At 44.3% G+C, this 27,428-nt stretch overlaps 1 protein-coding gene across 1 annotated transcript; it reads left to right on the forward strand.

The window, feature by feature from the left end:
- The first annotated feature begins 426 nt into the window (after positions 1 to 426).
- LOC108705596 (interferon-induced protein with tetratricopeptide repeats 5-like) lies at positions 427 to 23,995 on the forward strand. The gene is made up of 3 exons (XM_041568746.1): positions 427 to 527; positions 11,055 to 11,960; positions 23,124 to 23,995. The coding sequence occupies exons 1-3, from the start codon at positions 523 to 525 to the stop codon at positions 23,653 to 23,655; spliced, it is 1,443 nt and encodes a 480-aa protein (XP_041424680.1). The 5' UTR covers positions 427 to 522; the 3' UTR covers positions 23,656 to 23,995.
- The last annotated feature ends 3,433 nt before the right edge of the window (positions 23,996 to 27,428 follow it).

Genomic DNA, 27,428 nt, shown 5'->3' on the forward strand with positions numbered 1-27,428 from the left:
AGAGAAAAAGGAAATCATTAAAAAAAATTGCATTATTTGGATAAAATGGAGAGATGACAAGTGATGGGCGAATAAATTCGCGAAACCACTGTGAAATTTCGCCGGCGTCCGTTTTTTTGGACGCCGACGCATTGTCGCCGTTTCTCACGAATTTCGCTGGAAATTTTTCAGCGAAGCGAAATGCCCCAAATTCGCCAATCACTAGAGATGACCTTTCTGTAATTTAGAGCTTTCTGCATAAGGGGTTTCAGGTTTACAGATCCCATACCTGTATAGGCTCAGCTATATAAGAACGAATCTATGTCCCTGTATTCTCAGCTTTTCCTTTGGTTTCCTTTTACTTGAATTGCAGCTGCTGGTGTCTGTTAGTTTCGATTCTGCCTTGTTCCCTCCCTGAGCCACTATGCTAGAATCTCCTCTCTATAAACAACAGCAGCATCAGCAGCAGTCAGTCACTATTCATTGCAAGAGACTCAGAAGCACAAGCAAACTGGTTTCTTAACAAGCAACACAAGACAAACAATGAGGTAAATATAGTCATAGTTACGCAGTTTTAACTCTTTTTAGGTGAAGCTTTCTGAGTGATATGAATTACAGTTATTTAGGATTTCCCAGGGATTATTTTCAAACTGAAGTCAAATTATCTGAGCACTGGGAATCTAATTATCTACCTTGCAGGGACCAAAGTAGCTTCAGTTTCCCTCTTTGCCCTATTTAGTGTTCATTTTTATGCTGTCCCTTTAAGCACATAATACAACAGTACCTTGTACTTGATGGGAACTAAGCTGCACAAATCCACATTGGTGGCAAAATGTTCTTATTTCATGTTTAAATATTTTAGCAGAATTAAATGGATATCCAAATAATGGAAAACCCCCTTATCAGGTAAATCCCAGGTCCCAAGCATTTAATGTGACTTTATTCTTTCCAATGGGACACAGCAAGCAGAATATCTGTAAATCAAACTCATTCGATTTATCGTAGGGAACATTTTGTCCCATGAGCTGAGGCTGTTGCAAAAGCCAAATGATTCTTAGATGATACATTTTGACCCTACAGTCCTTCGTTGTAGTTCAACAATGACTGATGAGAGATAAATATCCCTCTCTTAGTTAGTTCTACGCTATTGCATACAATAGACACATTCAACTCAAGAATGAATTCAAACGAGTACACGATTCAAGTGTTTTACCATCGACAGTATTTCCAGGCTCTTTGTTGTAATGTGGGTTTGGACTAACAGGGCTTGAAAAGAATATGACTCAAAGATATGTGCAAGGCATTCTGGGGAATTGATTCTGCAGTGCAGCGAATAGCAATAGACAGACCGATGCTGTTTTTAATAGAAATGACATGTACAAGCAACTTCACGGTGACTGAGAAATTGTAATCAATGTATATTGGAAAGTCGTTTCTAATTACAGTTGCTTTCATGGTTCGATATTTTATTTATGGATTTATATCCAATTGATGTTATTTTTTTAAGTTAATAATTGTGCATGTAATGATCAGTGTATCTGCTCAGCAATATGTATTGCTTGGTAAGCGTTCAGTAGGAAACGGCGCCAATATTCAATATGATATGTAGTTTCAGTAAGAGCCAATAATAGGCTTAAGCTGGCCATAGACGCAAAGATCTCATCGTACGAATCAAGGATTCGTACGATTTTCGGAACGTGTGTGAAGAGTCCCGACATTTTTCGTCCGGAGGAGATCGGTCGTTTGGTTGATCGGACAGGTTAGAAAAGTTCTGTCGGCTGCCGATAATCTCTCTGTGTGTACAGGTATGGGACCTGTTATCCAGAATGCTCGGGACCTGGGGTTTTCCGGATAACGGATCTTTCCGTAATTTGGGTCTTCATGCCTTAAGTCTACTAGAAATTAATTTAAACATTAAATGAACCCAATAGGCTGGTTTTGCTTCCAATAAGGATTAATTATATCTTAGTTGGGATCAAGTACAAGCTACTGTTTTATTATTACAGAGAAAAAGGAAATAATTTTTAAAAATTTGGATTATTTGGATAAAATGGAGTCTATGGGAGACAGCCATTCCGTAATTCGGAGCTTTCTGGATATCGGGTTTCCAGATAAGGGATCCTATACCTGTATTGCCAATAATACGATTTTCAGTGGGAGACTGTCACTAGCTTTGTCTATCGTACGATTGCTGTCAGGGGCAGAACATCGGCTGATTTGTTCTTTTACTACTTTATTTGGTCGGAATGGTAAGACTCTGATCTGAATGGTTAGTGGCAGGTCGGGAGATGGGAAAGTCCAATCGTTCATTCAAAATTCGTACGGTCGGATCTTTGCGTCTCTGGCCAGCTTTAGATGTACATACACACATAACTGCAGATAACAACAGGCTTTTACCAAAGTAAACACAGTGAACCCTTGCGAGGGAGTTACTTGTGTCAAGTGCTCTGTGAAGCATACAACCAGTGGAAGGATCAGAGCACAGGAGCTGTATGGGGCACATGTATGTTGTAAATCTCATCCTCAGTTTTGTATTCGTATCTAGGGATGTAGCGAACGTCGGAAAAAAAGTTCGCGAACATATTCGCGAACTTGCGCAAAAATGCGAGCGGTTCGCGAACGGTTCGCGAACCCCATAGACTTCAATGGGAAGGCGAACTTTAACATCTAGAAAAGACATTTCTGGCCAGAAAAATGATTTTAAAGTTGTTTAAAGGGTGCAACGACCTGGACAGTGGCATGCCAGAGGGGGATCAAGGGCAAAAATGTATCTGAAAAATCTGCCTGTGTGTGCTTGGAAGAGATAGTGTAGGGGGAGAGCTGTTAGTGATTTCAGGGACAGATGATAGTAAGCTTGCTGGCTAGTAATCTGCTTGATACTGCTCTGTATTGGAGGGACAGAAGTCTGCAGGGATTTGAGGGACATTTTAGCTTAGGTAGCTTTGCTGGCTAGTAATCTACTGTTCTCTTTAAACAACTGCCATACGTTGACCTTGTAGGCATTGTTTGCCCAGTTTTTTTGGCCGCAGCCACTGAAGCACAGAGGCCAGAAAAAATATGCCATATAAATGCTGAAAATAGTAATTTTTTTGGTCGCAGCCACTGAAGCACAGTTGCCAGAAAAATGATGCCATATAAATGCTGAAAATATAAATTTTTTTGGTTGCAGCCACTGAAGCACAGAGGCCAGAAAAATTATGCCATATAAATGCTGAAAATATAAATTTTTTTGGTTGCAGCCACTGAAGCACAGAGGCCAGAAAAATTATGCCATATAAATGCAGAAAATATGCATTTTTTTGGTCGCAGCCACTGAAGCACAGTTGCCAGAAAAATTATGCCATATAAATGCAGAAAATATGCATTTTTTTGGACGCAGCCACTGAAGCACAGTTGCCAGAAAAAATATGCCATATAAATGCTGAAAATAGTCATTTTTTGCCATACGTTGACCTTGTAGACATTGTTTGCCCAGTTTTTTTGGTTGCAGCCACTGAAGCACAGAGGCCAGAAAAAATTAAACCAGTAGGGTTTGCACCCTAGTTTGTAACGGTGGCGGAGGGAGGAGGAGGACGCTAAAGGACAGCTGTGTGTGGAGTCATGAGGCTTGAAGAGAAGGACAGCTGCATAGAAGTCAGAACAAGTCTTCCGGCGTGCAGTAACCCTCCGAGATCCACCCCTCATTCATTTTAATAAAGGTCAGGTAATCGACACTTTTGTGACCTAGGCGAGTTCTCTTCTCAGTTACAATCCCTCCTGCTGCACTGAAGGTCCTTTCTGAGAGCACACTTGAGGCTGGGCAAGACAAGAGGTTCATGGCAAATTGTGACAGCTCTGGCCACAGATCAAGCCTGCGCACCCAGTAGTCCAGGGGTTCATCGCTCCTCAGAGTGTCGATATCTGCAGTTAATGCCAGGTAGTCCGCTACCTGCCGGTCGAGGCGTTCTTTGAGGGTGGATCCAGAAGGGTTGTGGCGCTGCCTTGGACAGAAAAACATTTGCATGTCTGACGTTACAGACTGGCCAAAGGGCTTTGTCCTTGCAGGTGTGCTCGTGGCAGGATTACTGGCACCTCTGCCCCTGGAATGTTGATGAGTTCCTGAAGTGACATCACCCTTAAAAGCATTGTACAACATGTTTTGCAGGCTGGTTTGTAAATGCCGCATCTTTTCGGACTTGTGGTATGTTGGTAACATTTCTGACACTTTATGCTTGTACCGAGGGTCTAGTAGCGTTGCGACCCAGTACAGGTCCTTCTCCTTAAGCCTCTTGATACGGGGGTCCTTCAACAGGCATGACAGCATGAAAGACCCCATTCTCACAAGGTTGGATGCAGAGCTATCCATCTCCGCTTCCTCATTATCAAGGACTGCATCATCCACGGTCTCCTCCCCCCAGCCACGTACAAGACCAGGGGTCCCCAAAAGGTCACCACTAGCCCCCTGGGAAGCCTGCTCCTGTTGGTCCTCCTCCTCCTCCTCCACAAAGCCACCTTCCTCCTCTGACTCCACTTCTGGCACCTCTCCCTGCGTTGCAGCAGGTGCCTGGGTTCGTTCTGGTGATTCCGACCAGAAATCGTGCGCTTCCAGCTCCTCGTCACGCTGGTCTACAGCCTCATCTGTCACTCGTCGCACGGCACGCTCCAGGAAGAAAGCGAAGGGTATTAGGTCGCTGATGGTGCCTTCGGTGCGACTGACCATATTTGTCACCTCTTCAAAAGGTCGCATGAGCCTGCAGGCATCGCGCATAAGCACCCAGTAACGGGGGAAAAAAATCCCCAGCTGTGCAGATCCAGTCCTACCACCCAGTTCAAAAAGGTACTCGTTGACGGCCCTTTGTTGTTGCAGCAGACGTTCCAACATAAGGAGCGTTGAATTCCAGCGAGTCTGGCTGTCAGAAATCAAACGCCTGACTGGCATGTTGTAGCGCTGCTGAATGTCAGCAAGGCGTGCCATGGCTGTGTAGGAACGTCTGAAATGGGCCGACACCTTTCTGGACTGGGTGAGAACGTCCTGGAATCCTGGGTACTTGGAGACAAAACGTTGGACTATTAAATTTAACACATGTGCCATGCAGGGCACATGTGTTAAATTGCCTAGTCTCAACGCTGCCAACAGATTGCTTCCATTGTCACACACCACTTTTCCGATCTGCAGTTGGTGTGGGGTCAGCCACCGATCGGCCTGTGACTGCAGAGATGACAGGAGTACAGATCCGGTATGGTTTTTGCTTTCCAGGCACGTCATCCCCAAGACAGCGTGACAACGGCGTACCTGGCACGTCGAATAGCCTAGGGGGAGCTGGGGGTGCACAGGTGTGGAGGAGGAGAAGGAGGACCCAGCAGCAGAGTAAGAAGAAGAAGAAGACGAGGTAGAGAGCGATGGAGGAGTAGAGGTGGTGGCAGAACCGCGTGCAATCCGTGGCGGTGACACCAACTCCACTGTTGTTGTTGAGCTACCCATTCCCTGCTTCCCAGCCATTACCAAGTTCACCCAGTGGGCAGTGTAGGTGACATACCTGCCCTGACCATGCTTGGAGGACCATGCGTCAGTAGTCATATGGACCTTTGGCCCAACACTAAGTGACAGAGATGCGGTAACTTGGCTCTGCACATGGTGGTACAGGTGTGGTATTCCCTTTTTAGAAAAAAAATTGCGGCTGGGTACCTTCCACTGCGGTGTCCCAATTGCTACAAATTTGCGGAAGGCCTCAGAGTCCACCAGCTGGTATGGTAAAAGCTGGCGGGCTAAGAGTGCAGACAAGCCAGCTGTCAGACGCCGGGCAAGGGGGTGACAGTCAGACATTGGCTTCTTACGCTCAAACATGGCCTTCACAGAAACTTGGCTGGTGGCAGATGACTGGGAATGGGAACAGGTGGTCAAGGTGGAAGGCGGAGTGGAGGGTGGTTCAGACGGGTCAAGGAGAGCAGAGGTAGAGCAGTAAGATGCTGGACCAGAAGGAGTGTGGCTTTTAGTTTGCCTGTTGCCTTTGAGGTGTTGCTCCCAAAGTGCTTTGTGCTTGCCGCTCATGTGCCTTCGCATAGAAGTTGTACCTATGTGGCTGTTGGGCTTACCAAGGCTCAGTTTCTGACTGCACTCATTGCAAATTACAATGCTTTTGTCAGAGGCACACACATTAAAAAAATCCCACACTGCTGACTTTTTGGAAGTGTGCGATCTGGCGGTAACAGTAGAAGTTGGCGGAGTTGGCGGTATTGGCGGCAATGGCGGGTGCGTTGGCCGGCTGAACACAGGTGCCGATACATGTTGTTGCCCTGCTGATCCCTGCGGGCTGTCCTCCCTGCTTCTTCTAAGTCTTATTCTCCTACTGCCTCTCTGACTCTCCGTCTCTCCATCTGAACTACCCTCCTCTTGCTCTCTTCTACTAGGCACCCACAAAACATCAATCTCCTCATCATCATTCTCCTCAGATGCATCAATTTCTTCTGACACATCACAGAAGGAAGCAGCAGCGGGGACCTCCTCCTCATCACTCATTATGTCCATCTCTATCGTGTTCTCTGCCAGAATTAAATCTGGTGTAAGGTCCTCATCTCCTTCATCTTCTTCTGGCAATAATGGTTGCGCATTACTCAGTTCAAGAAACTCATTGGAAAATAACTCCTCTGACCCCAGTGAAGAAGGGGCACCGGTGGTGGAGGAAGTGTTACGTGGGGTGGCCATAGCAGTGGAGGATGAGGAGGATGTTGTGGTAAAGTTAGAAACGGTAGAGGATGGGGTGTGCTGTGTAAGCCAGTCAACTACCTCTTCAGCATTTTGGGAGTTCAGGGTCATTGGCTTTTTAAAACTGGGAAATTTGCTAGGGCCACAGGATTGCATAGCAGCACGGCCCCTAGCACGGCCTCTGCGTGGCGGCCTGCCTTTGCCTGGCATTATTTTTAAAAAAACAACAACAACAACAAAAACTCAGTTGGTTTTTCTGGAAACGATAATACACACAGCTAGATGGCGGGTTGAAGAAAACACTGTGCAAATAATGCCTACAAAGTCAACGTATACACTACTACAGCGGTGGATACGGATTACGTAAAATATATGAATGCTGCTTGAAAAAAAGTAACTCAAGTGGTTTTTCTAGAGACGATAATATTATCAATATTTAGACAAAATGTGAACAAGGTCACACAGCTCGATGGTGGGTTGAAGAAAACAGTGTGCAAATAATGCCTACAAGGTCAACGTATACACTACTACAGCGGTGGATACGGATTACGTAAAATATATGAATGCTGCTTGAAAAAAAGTAACTCAAGTGGTTTTTCTAGAGACGATAATATTATCAATATTTAGACAAAATGTGAACAAGCTCACACAGCTCGATGGCGGGTTGAAGAAAACAGTGTGCAAATAATGCCTACAAGGTCAACGTATACACTACTACAGCGGTGGATACGGATTACGTAAAATATATGAATGCTGCTTGAAAAAAAGTAACTCAAGTGGTTTTTCTAGAGACGATAATATTATCAATATTTAGACAAAATGTGAACAAGCTCACACAGCTCGATGGCGGGTTGAAGAAAACAGTGTGCAAATAATGCCTACAAGGTCAACGTATACACTACTACAGCGGTGGATACGGATTACGTAAAATATATGAATGCTGCTTGAAAAAAGTAACTCAAGTGGTTTTTCTAGAGACGATAATATTATCAATATTTAGACAAAATGTGAACAAGCTCACACAGCTCGATGGCGGGTTGAAGAAAACAGTGTGCAAATAATGCCTACAAGGTCAACGTATACACTACTACAGCGGTGGATACGGATTACGTAAAATATATGAATGCTGCTTGAAAAAAAGTAACTCAAGTGGTTTTTCTAGAGACGATAATATTATCAATATTTAGACAAAATGTGAACAAGCTCACACAGCTCGATGGCGGGTTGAAGAAAACACTGTGCAAATAATGCCTACAAGGTCAACGTATACACTACTACAGCGGTGGATACGGATTACGTAAAATATATGAATGCTGCTTGAAAAAAAGTAACTCAAGTGGTTTTTCTAGAGACGATAATATTATCAATATTTAGACAAAATGTGAACAAGCTCACACAGCTCGATGGCGGGTTGAAGAAAACAGTGTGCAAATAATGCCTACAAGGTCAACGTATACACTACTACAGCGGTGGATACGGATTACGTAAAATATATGAATGCTGCTTGAAAAAAAGTAACTCAAGTGGTTTTTCTAGAGACGATAATATTATCAATATTTAGACAAAATGTGAACAAGCTCACACAGCTCGATGGCGGGTTGAAGAAAACAGTGTGCAAATAATGCCTACAAGGTCAACGTATACACTACTACAGCGGTGGATACGGATTACGTAAAATATATGAATGCTGCTTGAAAAAAAGTAACTCAAGTGGTTTTTCTAGAGACGATAATATTATCAATATTTAGACAAAATGTGAACAAGCTCACACAGCTCGATGGCGGGTTGAAGAAAACACTGTGCAAATAATGCCTACAAGGCCAACGTATACACTACTACAGCGGTGGATACGGATTACGTAAAATATATGAATGCTGCTTGAAAAAAGTGACTCCGGTGTTTTTTCTGGAGACGGTAATATTATGGATATTTAGACAGAATGGGAACAAGGTCACACAGCTCGATGGCGGGTTGAAGAAAACAGTGTGCAAATAATGCCTACAAGGCCAACGTATACACTACTACAGCGGTGGATACGGATTACGTAAAATATATGAATGCTGCTTGAAAAAAGTGACTCCGGTGTTTTTTCTGGAGACGGTAATATTATGGATATTTAGACAGAATGGGAACAAGGTCACACAGCTCGATGGCGGGTTGAAGAAAACAGTGTGCAAATAATGCCTACAAGGCCAACGTATACACTACTACAGCGGTGGATACGGATTACGTAAAATATATTATGGCTGCTTGAAAAAAGTGACTCCGGTGTTTTTTCTGGAGACGGTAATATTATGGATATTTAGACAGAATGTGAACAAGGTCACACAGCTCGATGGCGGGTTGAAGAAAACAGTGTGCAAATAATGCCTACAGGGCAAATAATGCCTAAAAGGTCAACTTATACACTACTACAGCGGTAGTAAAATAAAAAAAGTAAAATAAAAAAAAATGAATATTAAAAAAAAAAATTAAAGTTGGTGCTGCTGAACTACTAGGAGCAGCAGATTAGCACACCAGTCCCACTCCCCAACACTGCTAGACTAATAGCACTGGGCTCTTATAGTAGTAGTAGTAGTAGTAGTAGTAAAACAACAAAAAAATAAATAAAAGCAGTCCTTACAAGGACTACTGTTATTGCAGCAGTCAGCAGATGAGATCAGAAGCAGGACAGCTGCCCACTGCAGCTACATACAGAGCACTGCAGTAGAAGGTAGATTACTAGCCAGCAAAGCTACCTAAGCTTAAATGTCCCTCAAACCCCTGCAGACTTCTGTCCCTCCAATAACAGAGCAGTATCAAAACGATTACTAGCCAGCAAACTTTCAACTGTCCCTGAAATCATTAACAGGCAGCAGCTCTCTCCCTACACTATCTCTTCAGCACACACAGGCAGAGTGAAAAAACGCTGCAGGGCTTCGGTTTTTATAGGGAAGGGGAGTGGTCCAGGGGAGAGCTTCCTGATTGGCTGCCATGTACCTGCTGGTCTGGGGTGAGAGGGCAAAAAAAAGCGCCAACAATGGCGAACCCAAAATGGCGAACGTCGCGCGACGTTCGCGAACTTCCGGCGAGCGCGAACACCCGATGTTCGCGCGAACAAGTTCGCCGGCGAACAGTTCGCGACATCTCTATTCGTATCCACTGACACACAATGAGCCGATTTGTATGTATTATGCTTCCCAAGTTTGTCCACTTTATTTTAAAAGACAACAGCAGCTACTGATAAAAAAGAAATAGTAATATGATGGTGAACACATACAGTTGTTGTTGGTGTTCTTATGGTGTTAACAGATAACAACATTATGTTCTACAGAGATTATCTGCTGTGTACCCTCAGCCTTTTCTCCTTTGAATGGCTGCCCCCATTGCTACACAGCAGCTTATTTATATAAACAATAGTAGTGGTTCTACAGCAAATTCAGCAGTTTTACCAGTGCAGGGCAACACTGTATTATATTTTCATTACTTTAAAGGAGAACTAAACCCTAAAAATAAACTTGGCTAAAAATGCAATATTTTATTTAATGAACTTATTACACTAGCCAAAAGTTTCAGCTTGTCAATAGCAGCAATGATCCAGGACTTCAAACTCATCACAGGGAGTCACCATCTTGAAAAGTGTCAGTGGGCTCTGAGCAGCTGTTGAGAAGCTAAGCTTAGGGGTCGTTGCAAATTATCAAGCAGAAAATGAGGGTTGTCTATAATTTAAGCTGATGCTAAAGGGCTGATTATTAAATTTGGATGCTGGTTGCACTGTTTTCTGTGCTGACCTCTAGTAAATATCCATATTAATTACTAATCAGTCTTACATTGTGACATTTATATTCTATGAGTACTGTATATTGTGAGTAGGTCCCTAAGCTCAGTAAGTGACAGCAGAACACAGCATGTGCAGTGAATCAGCAGAAAAGAAGATGGGGAGCTACTGGGGCATCTTTGGAGGCACAGATCTTTACTGCTAAAGGGCTGTGGTTACCTTGGGCTGGTACAGAAGGCCAAAACATAATGTGCAACCTACTCCTTTACTTAAGCTGTTAATTTTATTTTTTGATGTTACTATTACTTTAAGACAACACCTAGGGTTGCCACTGTCACCCGGAGAGCACATATTTTGGAATTCCTAATTTGGAAATCCAGCAGGACTTTTAATTAAATGGCACAGCAACCAATCACAGATCACCATGCAGCAACCCACCCCATGAAGGCAGCGACCCACCCCTGAGACATCACCCGCCTCCCAATGTCATTGGGCCCATCCCCTGCCCAGACCCCTCCTGAATGCAGTGCTTCTAAACACAGAGATGCCCTTTATTCGTGTTTTCTTGCCCCTTGAACCATTTATGTTTAATGAGTATCTCAAATACTTACTGTGTGCTTTATATTGTATTTACAGTGAGTCACAGGCTACACTGAAATCTCAATTGGAAGAGCTGAAGTGCCACTTTACATGGGGGCTACAGGAAAAGGATGCTGATATTAAAGAACTGGAAGAAAGACTTAATATTAAACTGGAATATTTAACCAAGAATCTTAAAGGGAGGGTATATAACCTGCTGGCCTATGTAAACCACTTGAATAATGATTATAAAGAGGCTATTGTTAATCTCCAAAAAGCAGAGGCTATTCTTCAGGAATCAAAAGTATTGGAGACCGACATAAAATATCTGCTGACCTTCTCCAACTATGCGTGGGTCTATTACTATCTTAATGACACTGAAAGGTCCAAGCTCTATATTGAGAAGATAAATGCCATTTATACACAATCAAATGGGCTTGAAGATCTTGTGCAATCTGAGACCAATGGAGAACAAGGATGGGCTCTGCTGAAATTTTGTGGTCAATACTATGAGAAAGCAAAAGGCTGTTTTGAAGAGGCTCTTAAAGCGAATCCAGATGATCCTGAATGGAATAGTGGACTGGCAACTGTAGTTTGTCGGTTGGAGGAATTCCGAGGTAGAGACGGTTCCGATTTCAAAAGTTTGTCATTCCAACTATTGCAACGGGCAGTTAAGCTGAATCCAAAGGACTCTGTAATTAAGGCACTTTTGGCTTTGAAACTACAGCAGTTAAAGAGACAACAAGAGGCAATGAAGTATATTAAGGATGCCCTAGAATTAACACCAGAACTTCCATATTTGCTTCGCTATGTTGCCAAATTTTACAGACGAGCAAAGATGTTTGAGGAAGCTATTGGAGTCCTGAAGAAGGCTCTAAGCATAACTCCTACTTCTGGTTTTCTGCATCATCAGCTGGGACTGTGCTACAGACAAATGCTTATTAGGGATGGGCGAATAAATTCGCCATGGTTAAATTCGCGGCGAATTTCTGCGTTTCGCCGCGGGCGAATTTTTCGCGAAATTGCGGCAAAAATTCGCCTCGCGACTCGTTTCGCCGCGCGTCGAAATTTTCGTCGCGCGACGAGCTGCGACGCCGCTAATGCGCGTCAAAACAAAAAGACGCGCGACAAACTAAACATCACCCACAGCAGCCAATAAGATGTGAGCCATCCCTGAGCCAACCCACTGGCTATATAAGGAGCTGCAGAGGCGGCCATTACTCGTGGCGTTTCTGGTAGAGGTAGAGAGAGCAGGATAGTGAGAGATTTGTGTGTGATTTAGCTAGTGGAGTTTGTGTAGAGAGCTTTTTTTTTTTCTGAGTCAGTGCAAGTGGAGGTTGTGGATTTCAGTTTACTGTTTTCCCTCTTCTGCTTGCCTGCTCACCACCCAATAGCCCTTTTTAGGGCTAACTGTCTTTGTCTTTGTCTGTGCTGGTGTGTGTACTCCTTGTGGGTGCACACTTCTGCTGAGGGGATTTAGTTGAGGGTTTTATTTTTTTCTCCTTTCCTTCCCCGAAATATCCAAACCCCCCCTTATATATATTTTTTTTTTTTAAGTTTAGTTGCCCAATATGACGGGCCGTGGGAGAGGGGGGATGGGTGGTGGTGGTGGTGGTGGGAAGAAGGGTGGGTTAGGGAGGGGTGGTGGTGGTGGTGGGAAGAAGGGTGGGATAGGGAGGGGTGGCCGAGGAAGAGGCCGTGGTGCTGGCCGTGGGCATCCAACCCCACAACAGCCATGTGCCATGCCCAGTCTGGGCACTGTAAATCAGTCGCAGCACAAGCTGCCATCAAAGCAGCTGCCATCACAGCAGCAGCTGCAACAACAACAGCAGCAGCTGCAACAACAACAGCAGCAGCTGCAACAACAACAGCAGCAGCAGCTGCAACAACAGCAGCCGCAACAACAGCAGCAGCAAATGCCACAGCAGCAGGTGGCTGTGGGTCGCAGCAGCGGGGCAACTGGTCCACGTAGGACTGTGCCCGATTTTTTTGCCACTGCTTCGCGACCCATACGGTCGCAGCAGGCAGAGGCAGTGGTAGACTGGCTGACCCAGGCTACCTCATCTGCAGCAGGCACTAGTGAGCGGCAGGAGGTGGCATCACCTGCTAGCTCAGTGTGGGATGACACCCCATCCCTCTTATTTGATCCTGAGGTGGACTTGGGCCCAGACACCCTGGATCTTTTTGATGATCAGGCAGGAATGGGGGGGGCATTCATGTCTGATGAAGAGGAGGAGGTGGTCATGTCACAGCCCACATCAATAGGGGATATTGGGCAGGGTCCCCTTATGGCAGGGCAGCAAGTTGCTGGTGTGGGGTCAGACACCAGCATGCTGGATGTGGGTATTGATGCCATGTATGAGGCAGGGTCTGGTCTGGGGGAGGACGATGACAGGGACAGACCCTGGGAGCCGGCTCCAGAGGATAACAGCAGCAGTTCAGGGGGGGAACTGTTTGTTGTTGATGAGGATGAAGAGCCGGCTCCACCGACCACTGCTAGGGGGGGCAGGCAACAGGGCAGCACTGCGCCTAGGTCCAAAGCCTATGTGCGTACGGGTGGGGACCATCCTCAACCCTCCACAGCAGGCAAGGCAGTGGCCCGCACTTCAGCAGTGTGGGCTTTTTTCACGTGCCAGGCAGAGGACCAGGCAATAGCAGTGTGCCAGCTCTGCCGGCAGAAGGTTCGAAGGGGGCAGGCAGGGTCACATATGGGAACATCAGCTTTAAGTTCCCATATGAAACGTCATCACAGGATGACGTGGGAGCAGCACCAAAGTGGCAGGGCACCGGGTGGCAGTGGTGCTTCCTGTCCACCTCCTCCCATTCCTCAGGGAAGAGGTGCTAGCTCCCCAGACCCTGCAGCAGGTGAAGAGGATTCTGGGGCTCACAGTCGGAGGCAGCCACTGTGTAGCTCAGCCTCTTCTGCAGCCTCCTCCTCCTCAATGCGGCCCCTGTCCCGCCAGGTTTCCCTCCCCCAGTTCCTCAGCCGCAAGACGCCTCTCTCCCCCAGCCACCCCCAAGTGCAGAGGCTTAATGGCTGCCTGGCAAAGCTTCTGGCAGTGCAGCTGCTGCCCTATCAGCTAGTCGAAGCAGCCCCCTTCCGACAGCTGATGGCTTGCGCTGCCCCTAACTGGCGGATCCCCAGCCGCCATTATTTTGCCAGGAAGGCCGTCCCTGCCATCCACCAGCATGTGGTTGAGAATGTGTCCCTGTCGCTGGATCATGCTGTTGGCGGCAGGGTGCACTGCACCACTGACACGTGGACCAGCAGGCATGGGCAGGGGAGGTACATAACCTACACTGCGCACTGGGTCACCCTCATTAGTGCTGGGGAGGGTGCAAGCCGGGGCGCTCCCCTCAGGCTACAGGTGCCTCCCCGTGGGGTACAGGGCAAACCCCACATGTCCACTTCCTCCTCCTCCTCCTCCTCCACTATGGATGAGCCACCCCTGAAGCGTCCCCGCAGCTACGCTTCAGTGCAGCACAGGCGATGTCAGGCTGTGCTGCAACTCCTCTCCCTGGGCGAGAGGAGTCATACTGCACCTGAGCTCATGGCTGCCTTCCAGACTCAGGTGCAGCGGTGGTTCACTCCCCGCCAGCTCCAAGCAGGTAATATTGTTTGCGACAACGGTCGCAACCTGCTGGCCGCCATCCGCCTAGGGCACCTGACCCACATGCCTTGCTTTGCACATGTCCTCAACCTTGTGGTGCAGCGCTTCCTCAAGAGCTACCAAGGGTTGGGTGACATGCTGGAGAAGGTACGTAGGGTATGTGCCCATTTTCGCAGGTCCCCCACCGCCAGCGCGTCTTTGGCACGGATGCAGCGGCAGCATAGTCTGCCACCCCACCGGCTCATCTGTGACCTGCCGACGCGCTGGAATTCCACCCTGCACATGGTGGAGCGCCTCGTAGAGCAGCGCTGGGCGGTCAGCAATTACCTGCTGGAGCACAGTGCCAGGGGTACTCAGGGGGCAGATTTGGGGTACTTTAGTGCAGAGCAGTGGCAGCAAATGAGGCAGCTCTGCCAAGTACTTGCCCCCTTTGAGCAGGCGACACGCTTTGTTAGCAGGGACAATGCGTGTCTTAGCGATGTCATACCCCTGGTGTTCCTCCTCAAGCGCACGTTGGATGGGCTGCTAGAGGAGGGTGACGTGCCTGAGGAGGAGGAGGAGGAGGAGAGTAGGCCCCGTAGGCAGGCAGAGGGGGCTGAGGAGGAGATGGTGCCCGATGAGGAGGATGAGGGAGAGGAGGACTGGGTGCCTGCGCAGCATGGGGAGCAGGGCACATGCCACCCAACCACCCCAGCTATTGTCCGCGGCTGGGAGGGTACAGAGCAGGGGCAGGTCGAGCCAGATGACCTGCTGCATCTGGAGGGCAGTCAAGAAGAGGTTGGTCGGGGGCACCTCTTTTACATGGCTGCCCATATGCAGACTTGCCTCCGAAGCGATCCCCGGGTCTGTTCTATCAAAGACCGGGAGGATTATTGGGTGGCTACTTTGCTTGACCCACGGTACAAGGGAAAGGTGGGGGAGTTCCTTGTACCCAGCCAGAGAGAGAGGAGGATGGGTCAATTGAGGAAGGCTCTGTGCTCAAAATTAGTGGAGGCCTTCCCCCAGTCTGACACTTCTCAGGCCTCCACTACTCCACACACCCAGCAGAGACGGGGGCCTAGCAGCAGCAGCAGCAGCAAGGGCGGAGATCTCATGGGTGTGTGGAAGAGCTTTTTCGAGCCTCAACGGCCAGCAGCAGGCCCAGTCAGCACCCAAAGCCACCACCAGCAGCGGGTGGAGCATATGGTGGCTGACTACATGGGGTCAGTCAGCGTGCAGGATGCCATTCGCCCTGACGATGACCCCATGCATTATTGGGTCTCGAGGCTCGACCAGTGGCCAGAACTGGCACAGTACGCTCTGGAGGTGCTGGCTTGCCCCCCTGCCAGTGTCCTGTCAGAGCGTGTCTTCAGTGCCGCAGGTGGGGTGGTCACTGAGAAGCGGACACGGCTATCCACTGGCAGCGTGGATAAGCTGACATTCATTAAAATGAATGAGGCATGGATAAGCGGGGATATCCAAGTGCCCATTGCAGACAGCAGAGACTAGCCTCCTCTCCTCCTTCTCCTCCATAGATTTATCCTCCTCTCTCCATTGCTGCCCATACTCTCCTCCTCAGTGGTATTGCCCATTCCCCATCTGTCTGCACCTGCTGCCCTTGCTGCTGCTGCTGCTGCTGTAGCCTGCTACTAGCCCTAGTAGTACTGCTGCTGTGCTGCATTGTCTGCAATTTTTTTATGGTGGGGGCCTATCAAAGCTCCTACTGCTATCGTAGATACTACTGCTGCATTGTCGGCAAATTTTTTTAGTAGTTGAGGCCTAACATGGCCTCTAAATATGTTTCTTCGAATACTGCCACATTGTTGGCTAATTTCTTCTGGTTGAGGCCTAACATGGCTTCTAAAAATGTTTCTACGAATACTGCCACATTGTTGGCTAATTTCTTCTGGTTGAGGCCTAACATGGCTTCTAAATATGTTGCTTATAATTTTGCCGCTAAGTTGGCTAATTTCTTCTGGTTGAGGCCTAACATGGCTTCTAAAAATGTTTCTTCGAATACTGCCACATTGTTGGCTAATTTCTTCTGGTTGAGGCCTAACATGGCTTCTAAATATGTTGCTTATAATTTTGCCGCTAAGTTGGCTAATTTCTTCTGGTTGAGGCCTAACATGGCTTCTAAATATTTTTCTTACAATTTTGCAGCTAATGTCTTCTGTTTGGGGCCTGCCTCATTTAATTCTTCTGGCTCTAATATAGAGTTTATTAAAAGTTACAACATGACTGTTGTTGCCTCTGCTGTTGCTACTAATGCCTCATTATTTGGCAAACGTCTTCTGTTTGGGGCCTGCCTCATTTAATTCTTCTGGCTCTAATATAGAGTTTATTAAAAGTTACAACATGACTGTTGTTGCCGCTGCTGTTGCTACTAATGCCTCATTATTTGGCAAACGTCTTCTGTTTGGGGCCTGCCTCATTTAATTCTTCTGGCTCTAATATAGAGTTGATTGAAATTTACAACATGACTGTTGTTGCCGCTGCTGTTGCTACTAATGCCTCATTATTTGGCAAACGTCTTCTGTTTGGGGCCTGCCTCATTTAATTCTTCTGGCTCTAATATAGAGTTGATTGAAATTTACAACATGACTGTTGTTGCCGCTGCTGTTGCTACTAATGCCTCATTATTTGGCAAACGTCTTCTGTTTGGGGCCTGCCTCATTTAATTCTTCTGGCTCTAATATAGAGTTTATTAAAAGTTACAACATGACTGTTGTTGCCGCTGCTGTTGCTACTAATGCCTCATTATTTGGCAAACGTCTTCTGTTTGGGGCCTGCCTCATTTAATTCTTCTGGCTCTAATATAGAGTTGATTGAAATTTACAACATGACTGTTGTTGCCGCTGCTGTTGCTACTAATGCCTCATTATTTGGCAAACGTCTTCTGTTTGGGGCCTGCCTCATTTAATTCTTCTGGCTCTAATATAGAGTTGATTGAAATTTACAACATGACTGTTGTTGCCGCTGCTGTTGCTACTAATGCCTCATTATTTGGCAAACGTCTTCTGTTTGGGGCCTGCCTCATTTAATTCTTCTGGCTCTAATATAGAGTTGATTGAAATTTACAACATGACTGTTGTTGCCGCTGCTGTTGCTACTAATGCCTCATTATTTGGCAAACGTCTTCTGTTTGGGGCCTGCCTCATTTAATTCTTCTGGCTCTAATATAGAGTTGATTGAAATTTACAACATGACTGTTGTTGCCGCTGCTGTTGCTACTAATGCCTCATTATTTGGCAAACGTCTTCTGTTTGGGGCCTGCCTCATTTAATTCTTCTGGCTCTAATATAGAGTTTATTAAAAGTTACAACATGACTGTTGTTGCCGCTGCTGTTGCTACTAATGCCTCATTATTTGGCAAACGTCTTCTGTTTGGGGCCTGCCTCATTTAATTCTTCTGGCTCTAATATAGAGTTGATTGAAATTTACAACATGACTGTTGTTGCCGCTGCTGTTGCTACTAATGCCTCATTATTTGGCAAACGTCTTCTGTTTGGGGCCTGCCTCATTTAATTCTTCTGGCTCTAATATAGAGTTGATTGAAATTTACAACATGACTGTTGTTGCCGCTGCTGTTGCTACTAATGCCTCATTATTTGGCAAACGTCTTCTGTTTGGGGCCTGCCTCATTTAATTCTTCTGGCTCTAATATAGAGTTGATTGAAATTTACAACATGACTGTTGTTGCCGCTGCTGTTGCTACTAATGCCTCATTATTTGGCAAAACTCTGGTGGGTGTCTATCAAGGCTCCTACTGCTGTTGCTGACACTACTGCTGCATTGTCGGCAATTTTTTTTTGTAGTTGAGGCCTATCATGGCTTCTAAAACTGTTTCTTCGAATACTGCCACATTGTTGGCTAATTTATTCTGGTGGTTGAGGCCTATCATGGCTTCTAAAAATGTTTCTTCGAATACTGCCATATTGTTGGCTAAATTTTTTCTGAGGGTTGAGGCCTATCATGGCTTCTAAAACTGTTTCTTCGAATACTGCCACATTGTTGGTTAATGTCTTCTGGTGGTTGAGGCCTAACATGGCTTCTAAAAATGTTTTTTCGAATACTGCCATATTGTTGGCTAATTTCTTCTGGGGGTTGAGGCCTATCATGGCTTCTAAAACTGTTTCTTCGAATACTGCCACATTGTTGGTTAATTTCTTCTGGTGGTTGAGGCCTAACATGGCTTCTAAAAATGTTTTTTCGAATACTGCCATATTGTTGGCTAATTTCTTCTGGGGGTTGAGACCTATCATGGCTTCTAAAAATGTTTCTTCGAATACTGCCACATTGTTTGGCTAATTTCTTCTGGGGGTTGAGGCCTAACATGATTTCTAAATAGGTTGCTTTTAATTTTGCCGCTAAGTTGGCTAATGTCTTCTGGTGGTTGAGGCCTATCATGGCTTCTAAAAATGTTTCTTCGAATACTGCCACATTGTTGGCTAATTTCTTCTGGTGGTTGAGGCCTAACATGGCTTCTAAAAATGTTTCTTCGAATACTGCCATATTGTTGGCTAATTTTTTCTGGGGTTGAGGCCTATCATGGCTTCTAAATAGGTTGCTTGTAATTTTGCCGCTAAGTTGGCTAATGTCTTCTGGTGGTTGAGGCCTATCATGGCTTCTAAAAATGTTTCTTCGAATACAGCCCCATTGTTTGGCTAATTTCTTCTGGGGGTTGAGGCCTGCCTCATTTAATTCTTCTGGCTCTAATAAAATTGATTACAACAATGCTTGCTGCTTGGTTGTCAAATGTATTCACACTATTATTACCCCTGAAACGACTGCGGCCAAAAGTCCTTTGCCTCTGTCATTATTCTTTCTTTTGAAATGATAGGAGTGCTCTAAAAAATGTATACAGGGAGGGCATGTGTGTATAGCAGTAACTGAGTGGAACATAGGTGCGAATTGCTCTTCCCATTGATTCCAAAGCAAAACATGGCATATATACATTCATCACTGTGTACAAAAGTAAGGGAAATGTTTTAATGGTAGTCCCAAAGCCATGTCTGGTCTGGGAGTCAAAATAGGCCCTTGCATTCAAATTACACAGAGGCCCAAACAGGCCCCAAACATCAGCCCAGTAAATTTGACTGGAAACCAACCAACCTGGCAACCCTGGCTGACACAAACATAGCCATAAACTCTACTTAAATTCATGCTGTAAGTAATAATTTAGATTGAATTTGTCCTCTATGAATGCTTTTGTCCTTGAGTTAAATAAACGAGACAACACAGTTTGCTTAATGGAAAGAGGAATTTCATTCCTAGATGATGTCCATCTTACATCCCACTTTCAGCTGCATCTGCTATTTTGCGACTTTCAACTTCACAAGCAGTCTTGTCCCAGTTTGCTGTCCATAACCTTCAAAGAGAACACACGCCATCCTTTGTTTCCAAACACTTTACACAACGTATTCATAGATCCAGTGCAAAGCCCTTAAAGGGGTGGTTCACCTTTAAGGAAACTTTTAGTATGCAATAGTATGGCAAATTCTAAGCAACTTTTAATTTGGTTTTATTATTTGCCTTTTTCTTCTAAGTTCTGACTCTTTGCAGCTTTTAAATGTGGGTCAATGAGTTGACCCCAACTAAAAAGCAAATACTATGTCAGGCTACAAATGTATTGTTAGTCATTGCTACTTTTTTACATTTAGGCCTCTCCTATTCATATTCCAGTCTCTTATTTAAATCAATGTATGATTGCTAGGGGAATAATGTTACTTCTAATAGTGCCTAATTGCCAAATATAGTGTGACTTAATATCATAATTTATTTTAAAAAATCAATGTATTTGAGTGTTACAGTAGTCAATTTATCAATTTCGTCGCCGTCGCGACGAGGTTCGTCGCCGTCGCGACGAGGTTCGTCGCCGGGCGACGAGATTCGTCGCCGCGCGACGAGATTCGGCGCGCGTCATATCAAAACTGTGTTTGCGCATGCGCGCGCGTGCGTCATGTGACGCGCGTCGTGTGCGCGCACGCGTCATGTGACGCGCGTCATGCGCGCGTCAAAAATGGGCGTCGCAACTATAAATAGCCCCGCCCGTGCTTACATTTTTAGGAGTGCAGTTTGAAAATGGCAGGACCTGGCATGATGAACCGGGACCAGCTAAGGTACTTCGTCAGGTACCTGCACCAGGAGGGATACGACAATATCCCTCCTGGAGTGAGAGGAATCCAGGCGCTCCGAAGGAGCATAATGGAGAGATTGAGGCGCAGGCTGCGGAGGGAGTACCGCCTGCGTTTAAGTTTGCGGGAGCTCCAGAGGATCTGGAGCGATCTCAAAAGACGCCACAGCGCATTTGTAGATGAGCTGCGCATGGAGGTGGAAGGTAGAGTTATTTAAAAAGAAAACATCTTATAATGATTTGCTATTTTACAGCAAAAATGTATTTAAGTGAATACTGTAATTAGGATTGGAACAGTTGACTTTGACTGACTGACATAATTGCAGACAAGTTAGATAACAAGTAAATGAGCTGTCAAATGGAGATTATTTAAACAGATTATAATAGATTTATTTAAATGCAATACATGAGTTTCCCTTCTTAACTACAATAAAGCCACTTGATTCCTATTTATTTTGGTATTTTGGAGCAAATGTGTATTTGTTTAGGCCTGTGACAAGGCTAATAAGAATTTTACTTCACATAAAGGTAGATTTATTTAAACATAATAAATAGGTTTCCCTTCTTAACTACAATAAAGCCACTTGATCAGGCTCGGATCTGTGGAAAGGTCACCAAGGCCCGGGCCTAGGGCTGGAAGATTTTAGGGTGGCGGCATGCTGCCCAACCACACCCATATTGGTTCAGAAAAACTGGGGATGCACAGGAGATACAATAGTTTCCCATGCAGCAATCCCCATTGCTCCTGTCCAGATGATAAAAATTTGCCCGAATAAAGGGGAGGGGACAGGGGCGACGAATGGCAGTGGGCCTAGGGGCGCCTACTATGTAAATCTTGCCCTGCACTTGATTCCTATTTATTTTGGTATTTTGGAGCAAATGTGTATTTGTTTAGGCCTGTGACAAGGCTAATAAGAATTTTACTTCACATAAAGGTAGATTTATTTAAACGGAAAAAATAGGTTTCCCTTCTTAACTACAATAAAGTTAATTTTCCTGTAGTTACAACATGACACCTTATCCTGTATAATTTATACTATACAAATGCAATTGCTGTGTTACTCAAACTGAAATTTATTCATTGCCAGCTGAATGGATCCAAGATGATCCTGATGATGGGGAAGTACCACCACCACCACCACCACCTGACCAGGCAGCACCGCCTCCACCTGATGAGGCAGCACCGCCTCCACCTGATGAGGCAGCACCGCCTCCACCACCTGTCCAGGCGGCACCACCACCTCACCAGGCGGCACCACCACCTCACCAGGCGGCACGACCAGTGGACGACCAGGGGCTCAGTGTAGGCACTCAGACAGAGAATGCCTACTACGACCAGACTGAGCTCCTGGTCACCCTAGTCCACCAAGTTAATGCCATGCGGCAGGAGCTGGGAGAGGTTAGGGACATTGTAGACAACCTGCAGAGGGTAGTTGCTCCTCCTCCTCCTCCACTTTAATTTATTTATTGTTTGTTACAGCACCGTTGTGCTATATGTTGTAAATTAAAAAAATTTTTATATCTCTATATTTTGAGTTCATTTTTCATTTGACTAAACTAATACTCACATGGTACTTGGAATTGTTTGGATTCTAATAACACAACGATGACTATTCTTAATCGGAGTCATTAAAATTACATTACATAGTATTTCAGAATCATTACAATTACATGATGTAAATATAAGGTTCATTCACATAAACATATGGTTTATTCATTTTTATCTGAGATACAAAGCATCCAGATACTATCTGTTCAGATTTATTAGTTGTACTTGTGTTAGTAATCTACTATTAGATATATGAAGTACAGATGGTACTTTTTGGTTAAACAGAGATATAGAGTAGTAGTAGATACCATTACCAGTTGACCAGAGGTAATGTGAAAAAATCCACAAACGTTAAAAGTTTAAGAAACTTGCAAAATGGGAGCCATTTTTTCAAGATAGGAGTCCTCTAACAATGCAGGGCATGTGTGTAGCAGTATACTAAGTGAAACACGCATGTGTATTGGTCTTCCCATGGAGTCCAATCCAATTCAGCACATTCAGACACAAAGCAAAAGATACCATGTTCATTTATCATCACAGACTACAAAGCTTGAAACTAAGGGGAAATTTTTTATTTGTAGGCCCAAAGATGAAAAAAGGTTATACAAACAAAACACCCATAGAAGATGGGCTTCATCAAATTGCACTGCGCGTCAAAAATAACGTCGCGCGTTAAAACTCATACTTGCGTCCGCGACAAAATATTTTGACGCGCGACAAAATCGGCCCGCGCGACTCGTTTCGCGAATTTTTCGCCGTTTCGCGAATTTCGCTGGAAATTCGCGAATTATTCGGCGAAGCGAAACGCGACAGATTCGCCCATCACTAATGCTTATGCAAAAGAACAGAAGAGGTAATGGCAGAAGTCCAGATATGCAAAACATAAAGGATCTAAGGGAAAAGGCCATATTTCACTTTGAAATGGTGGTAGAAGTGAAAAAGTCATTTCTACATGCACATTTTGATTTAGCAGATATGTACGTCAGATCAAATCAACATAAAAAAGCAGAAGAAACCTATAAAAAGGCCACAGAGCTAACAACCACTCCTGAATGTGAGAAACAACAAGCCCTTTTACATTATGGGGAATTTCTGGAAAAATGGAAGAAATCTGAAGACGAAGCTGTAGAACAGTACAAGGAAGGGCTGCGGATTCCTGTTCGGAATAAACACAGGGAAGAGTGTGAGATGTCTCTGAGAAGCATAGCCAGACAGAGATTAGCGAGAAACCCCAGGGATGCTTCAGGGCTTGCTTTGCTGGGGTTCATCAGTAAGGAAAACCAGGATAAATCAAATGCAATGAAATTGTATGAAAAAGCTTTAAGCAATGATCCATCCAATGATGAATATCTGAGTGCTCTCTTTGATCTGAAGATGATGTGAAGAAGATTATTTGAAGATACCTGCATTGCTACATGGACATATAACCATGAACTCATTTAGTTTTGGTCTGTACTTTACATATTAGCAGTTAGGTCAACATGTGCGCATTTTACATATAAATAAACATAAATAACATGCAGAGTTGGGCCAAATAGTATTTGTGGCTATGACTGTACTACTGTACTATTTGTCCATCTGTCCAATTGCCCCACACAGCACCCACACTGCCGACTGCTTCTCACTCCTCTGCCTGCTCTCCGCTCTCATATAAAAAAAGACATGAATATCCTGTAAATTATATCCTTATAAATGGTGCTTTGTGATGTCAGCAGTTAGAATCAGTGCTTAATGATGTCATTTCTGTCACATGACTCACTTGAAGTTGTGTATTATAATAAATAACGCACCCCTGGATGTAAAATATGAAGATATTATACGGTTGTGGGACTCCTTGGTGACTTATAATGTCCTTATATTTTACATTAGGGCAGTGATCCCAAACCAGTAGCAACATATTGCTCACCAACCCATTGGATGTTGCTTCCAGTGGCCTCAAAGCAGGTGCTTAATTTTAAGTTGCTGGCTTGGAGGCAAGTTTTGGTTGCATAAAAAACAGTTGTATTGCCAAATAGAGCTTTCTGTAGGCTGCCGGTCCACATAGGGGCTTCAAAATAGTCAATCACAGCCCTTTGTTGGCATTCTCAGGAACTATTTTCATGCTTATGTTGCTCCCCAACCATTCTTACATTTGAATGTGGCTTACGGGTGAAAAAGGTTGGGGATCCCTGCATTAGGGGGTACATTATTCACTACATATATTTGTACAGAGCTTTAAAGTCACATGTCTTTAAGGGTTTGGATTCGATTCCGCTAAGCAGTTAATGGTTTGGCTGAATCTGAATTCTTCAAAAAATTAGGGTTAGGCTGATTGGACCAATTCCTGAACCAAATCCTGTCTCCAGTGATCCTTATTTGGGTTTAATACTGTATACAATATATCCAGTCATTTCTGAAGAGACAGTAATTGTAAAACAACATTCTGCCAATTTGGAAAATGTTTAAAAAAATGAATGAGCATTGTGTTACCATTGTCTGACAGCTACTTACCTTTGATTAACAAGTGGTATCTGTTACTGCTACTACTTGTATATACCAACCAATGTTCTCTCCCAAAACTTGTATATACATATACCAATGTGCTCCCCCAAATCTTGTTTATTTATATATATATATATATATATATATATGCTCCACCAACGCTTGTAAACATGTTTCAATATACTGTATATATATATATATATATATATATATATATATATATATATATATATATATATATATATATATATATATAACAGATCCGGACAGCATGAGTGCACACTGGGATTTAATTAAAACTCTGATGTTTATTAAGTTACATTAAAACTGTAGATAAAAAGGCAAAAAAAGACCGCAGCTGCTCGCCGCTCTCCCCTCAAGCCAGGTGCTCAGTCAGACAGTGTCAACAGCTGGGTTATTTATACAGGAGGTGATAATGCCTTCTAGTGGGCTCTCAATAAAATTACACCTTTATTTAAATCCATTAAAAACTGAAACAAAGTGAAACTGTTAAAAAAAAAAAATATTTTGAAACAATATTAATTGATTAAAAACCAAACAATCTGTAGGTACAAATATTTTGGCGGGGATGATTCAGATACATTCCAACTCCTGAGGAGGTCCTTTTTGACGGGGAAGGCTAGGGAAAGTTTTTACCTAAATATAACATGCCACCTACACCCATCTTGATCAAGCTTTTCAATTTGCTGAGAATCCATATGCTCCAATCTCTAATATAAATAGCTAATGTCATGTCTATAGTTTAGACCATTAGGGATTCTGGTATCCAATTTGAGGATCCAGAAAGCCTCCCTGAGGTTTAATCTATAAATGATATTGCCTCCTCTGATGGGGACCCGTACCTTTTCAATTACTTTCACCCTTAGGTCTTTTAGCCCATTGGGTGTGCATGTTTTAAAATGTTTGCCAACCGGAGTGGTCTCTTCCTTATTGGTAATACTTCTGATATGCTCCCTTATCCTTTCCTTCAGCATGCGGGATGTGCGACCCACATACTGTTTGTTACAATGGCTGCACTCTAGAAGATATACAACGTTTCTGGTATTACAATTATAGAACCCTGTATTTTTGAAGACTTACCCTGATGCATTAGATTTAAACTCCGGCCCAATAAAAATAACTTGGCATGTCTTGCAGGTATTCGCCCCACATTTATATGTACCTTTTACTTTTAGCCAATTATCTGCCGAGTAAAGTGAAGCCGATGAGATTAGACTAGGATTAGACTAGGAGCCAGCATTTTTCCTAAAGTGGGAGCCTTTCTTGGGACGCACTTGACCTCAGTTTGAGCCAAGATTTCAGACATTTTTGTATCTCCATCCAATATAGGTAAATATTTTTTAATAATCTTACAAATTTGCCCATACTTCTCACTATATTCAGTGACAAAGAACATTTTTTGTTTGTCTGGTTTAATGTAATCTGAGTGATCCTGGATCAACCTTCTTTTTTCTTTCCCCAATACAGGTGCTGTTTTAGCTTTCTCATGTGCACTTCTTATGAGATGTTTGGGGTAACCTCTATCTTGCAATCTATGCCCTAATTTATGCGATTGGAGATCAAATGTGGCATCCTGACTGCAGTTTCTCCGAAACCTAACAAACTGACTATAAGGGATGCTGTTCAGGGTGTGTTTGGGATGACAACTATTATATTTTAGAATTGTGTTGCCTGCCGTAGGTTTCCTGAAAATTTCCGTGTCTATTGATTTAGTGCATGAATTCCCTTTTAAGGTTAAATCTAAAAAAGTGATTTTCTCATTGTGATGTTCGAGTGATAATTGAAGATTGTATTGATTTGTATTGAGGTATTGATGAAACTCATCAATTAGACTCAAAGGACCATTCCATATAAATAGCAGGTCATCGATATACCTACCGTACCAAATTATGTGATCGCGAAAGGGGTTAGCACATCCATAGACATGGCACTGCTCCCAGCGGCCCATGTAGAGGTTCGCATACGAGGGGGCGAAAGACGCTCCCATGGCAGTGCCACGTCTCTGGAGGCAGTAACCCCCATCGAAGTGAAAAAAATTGTGTGTTAATAAAAATTCAAGGACCAATAAATTAAAGTGAATGAAATGTGGTGTGTAGGAGTGTGATTCCTTCAAAGTGTCTGAAATGGCTTGTATACCCATATTGTGTGGGATCATGGAGTATAAGGATTTAACATCCATGGAAATCCAGTGATATGTGTCCAACCAAGTGAGGGTGGATAATTTTTCAATGAGGTGTCCAGTGTCTCTTATGTATGAGCCCAAAAGTGGGACTAAAGGTTTTAGATTCAAATCAAGCCAGTCTGAAAGCCCCTCGTTCGCAGATCCAATGCTAGCAACTATGGGTCTGCCCTCTGGTGTTTGGATAGATTTATGTGTAAATTTCCGCACTTACCTCGCCTTTCCTATGACAATTCCTGCTAGATGGTGCAAAAAACTCTCTAGACGGTCGGCACACGTCAATCATAGTAATCACAGTTGAATGGAAGAGAGCAGCACAACACCAATTTGTTGCAGATGGGGAGCTTCCCCATTTATTTTTCACCACCAAAAAATCAACGTTTCGGGGGGGTTTTCACCCACCCTTCTTTTTTCCCCATTTTTTTTATATGCTATCGAAAATACACAAGACATTAGAAAATCCCCCGGGGAGACC

Source organism: Xenopus laevis, chromosome 7L, assembly GCF_017654675.1.
Source record: "Xenopus laevis strain J_2021 chromosome 7L, Xenopus_laevis_v10.1, whole genome shotgun sequence".
Classification (NCBI taxonomy): domain Eukaryota; kingdom Metazoa; phylum Chordata; class Amphibia; order Anura; family Pipidae; genus Xenopus; species Xenopus laevis.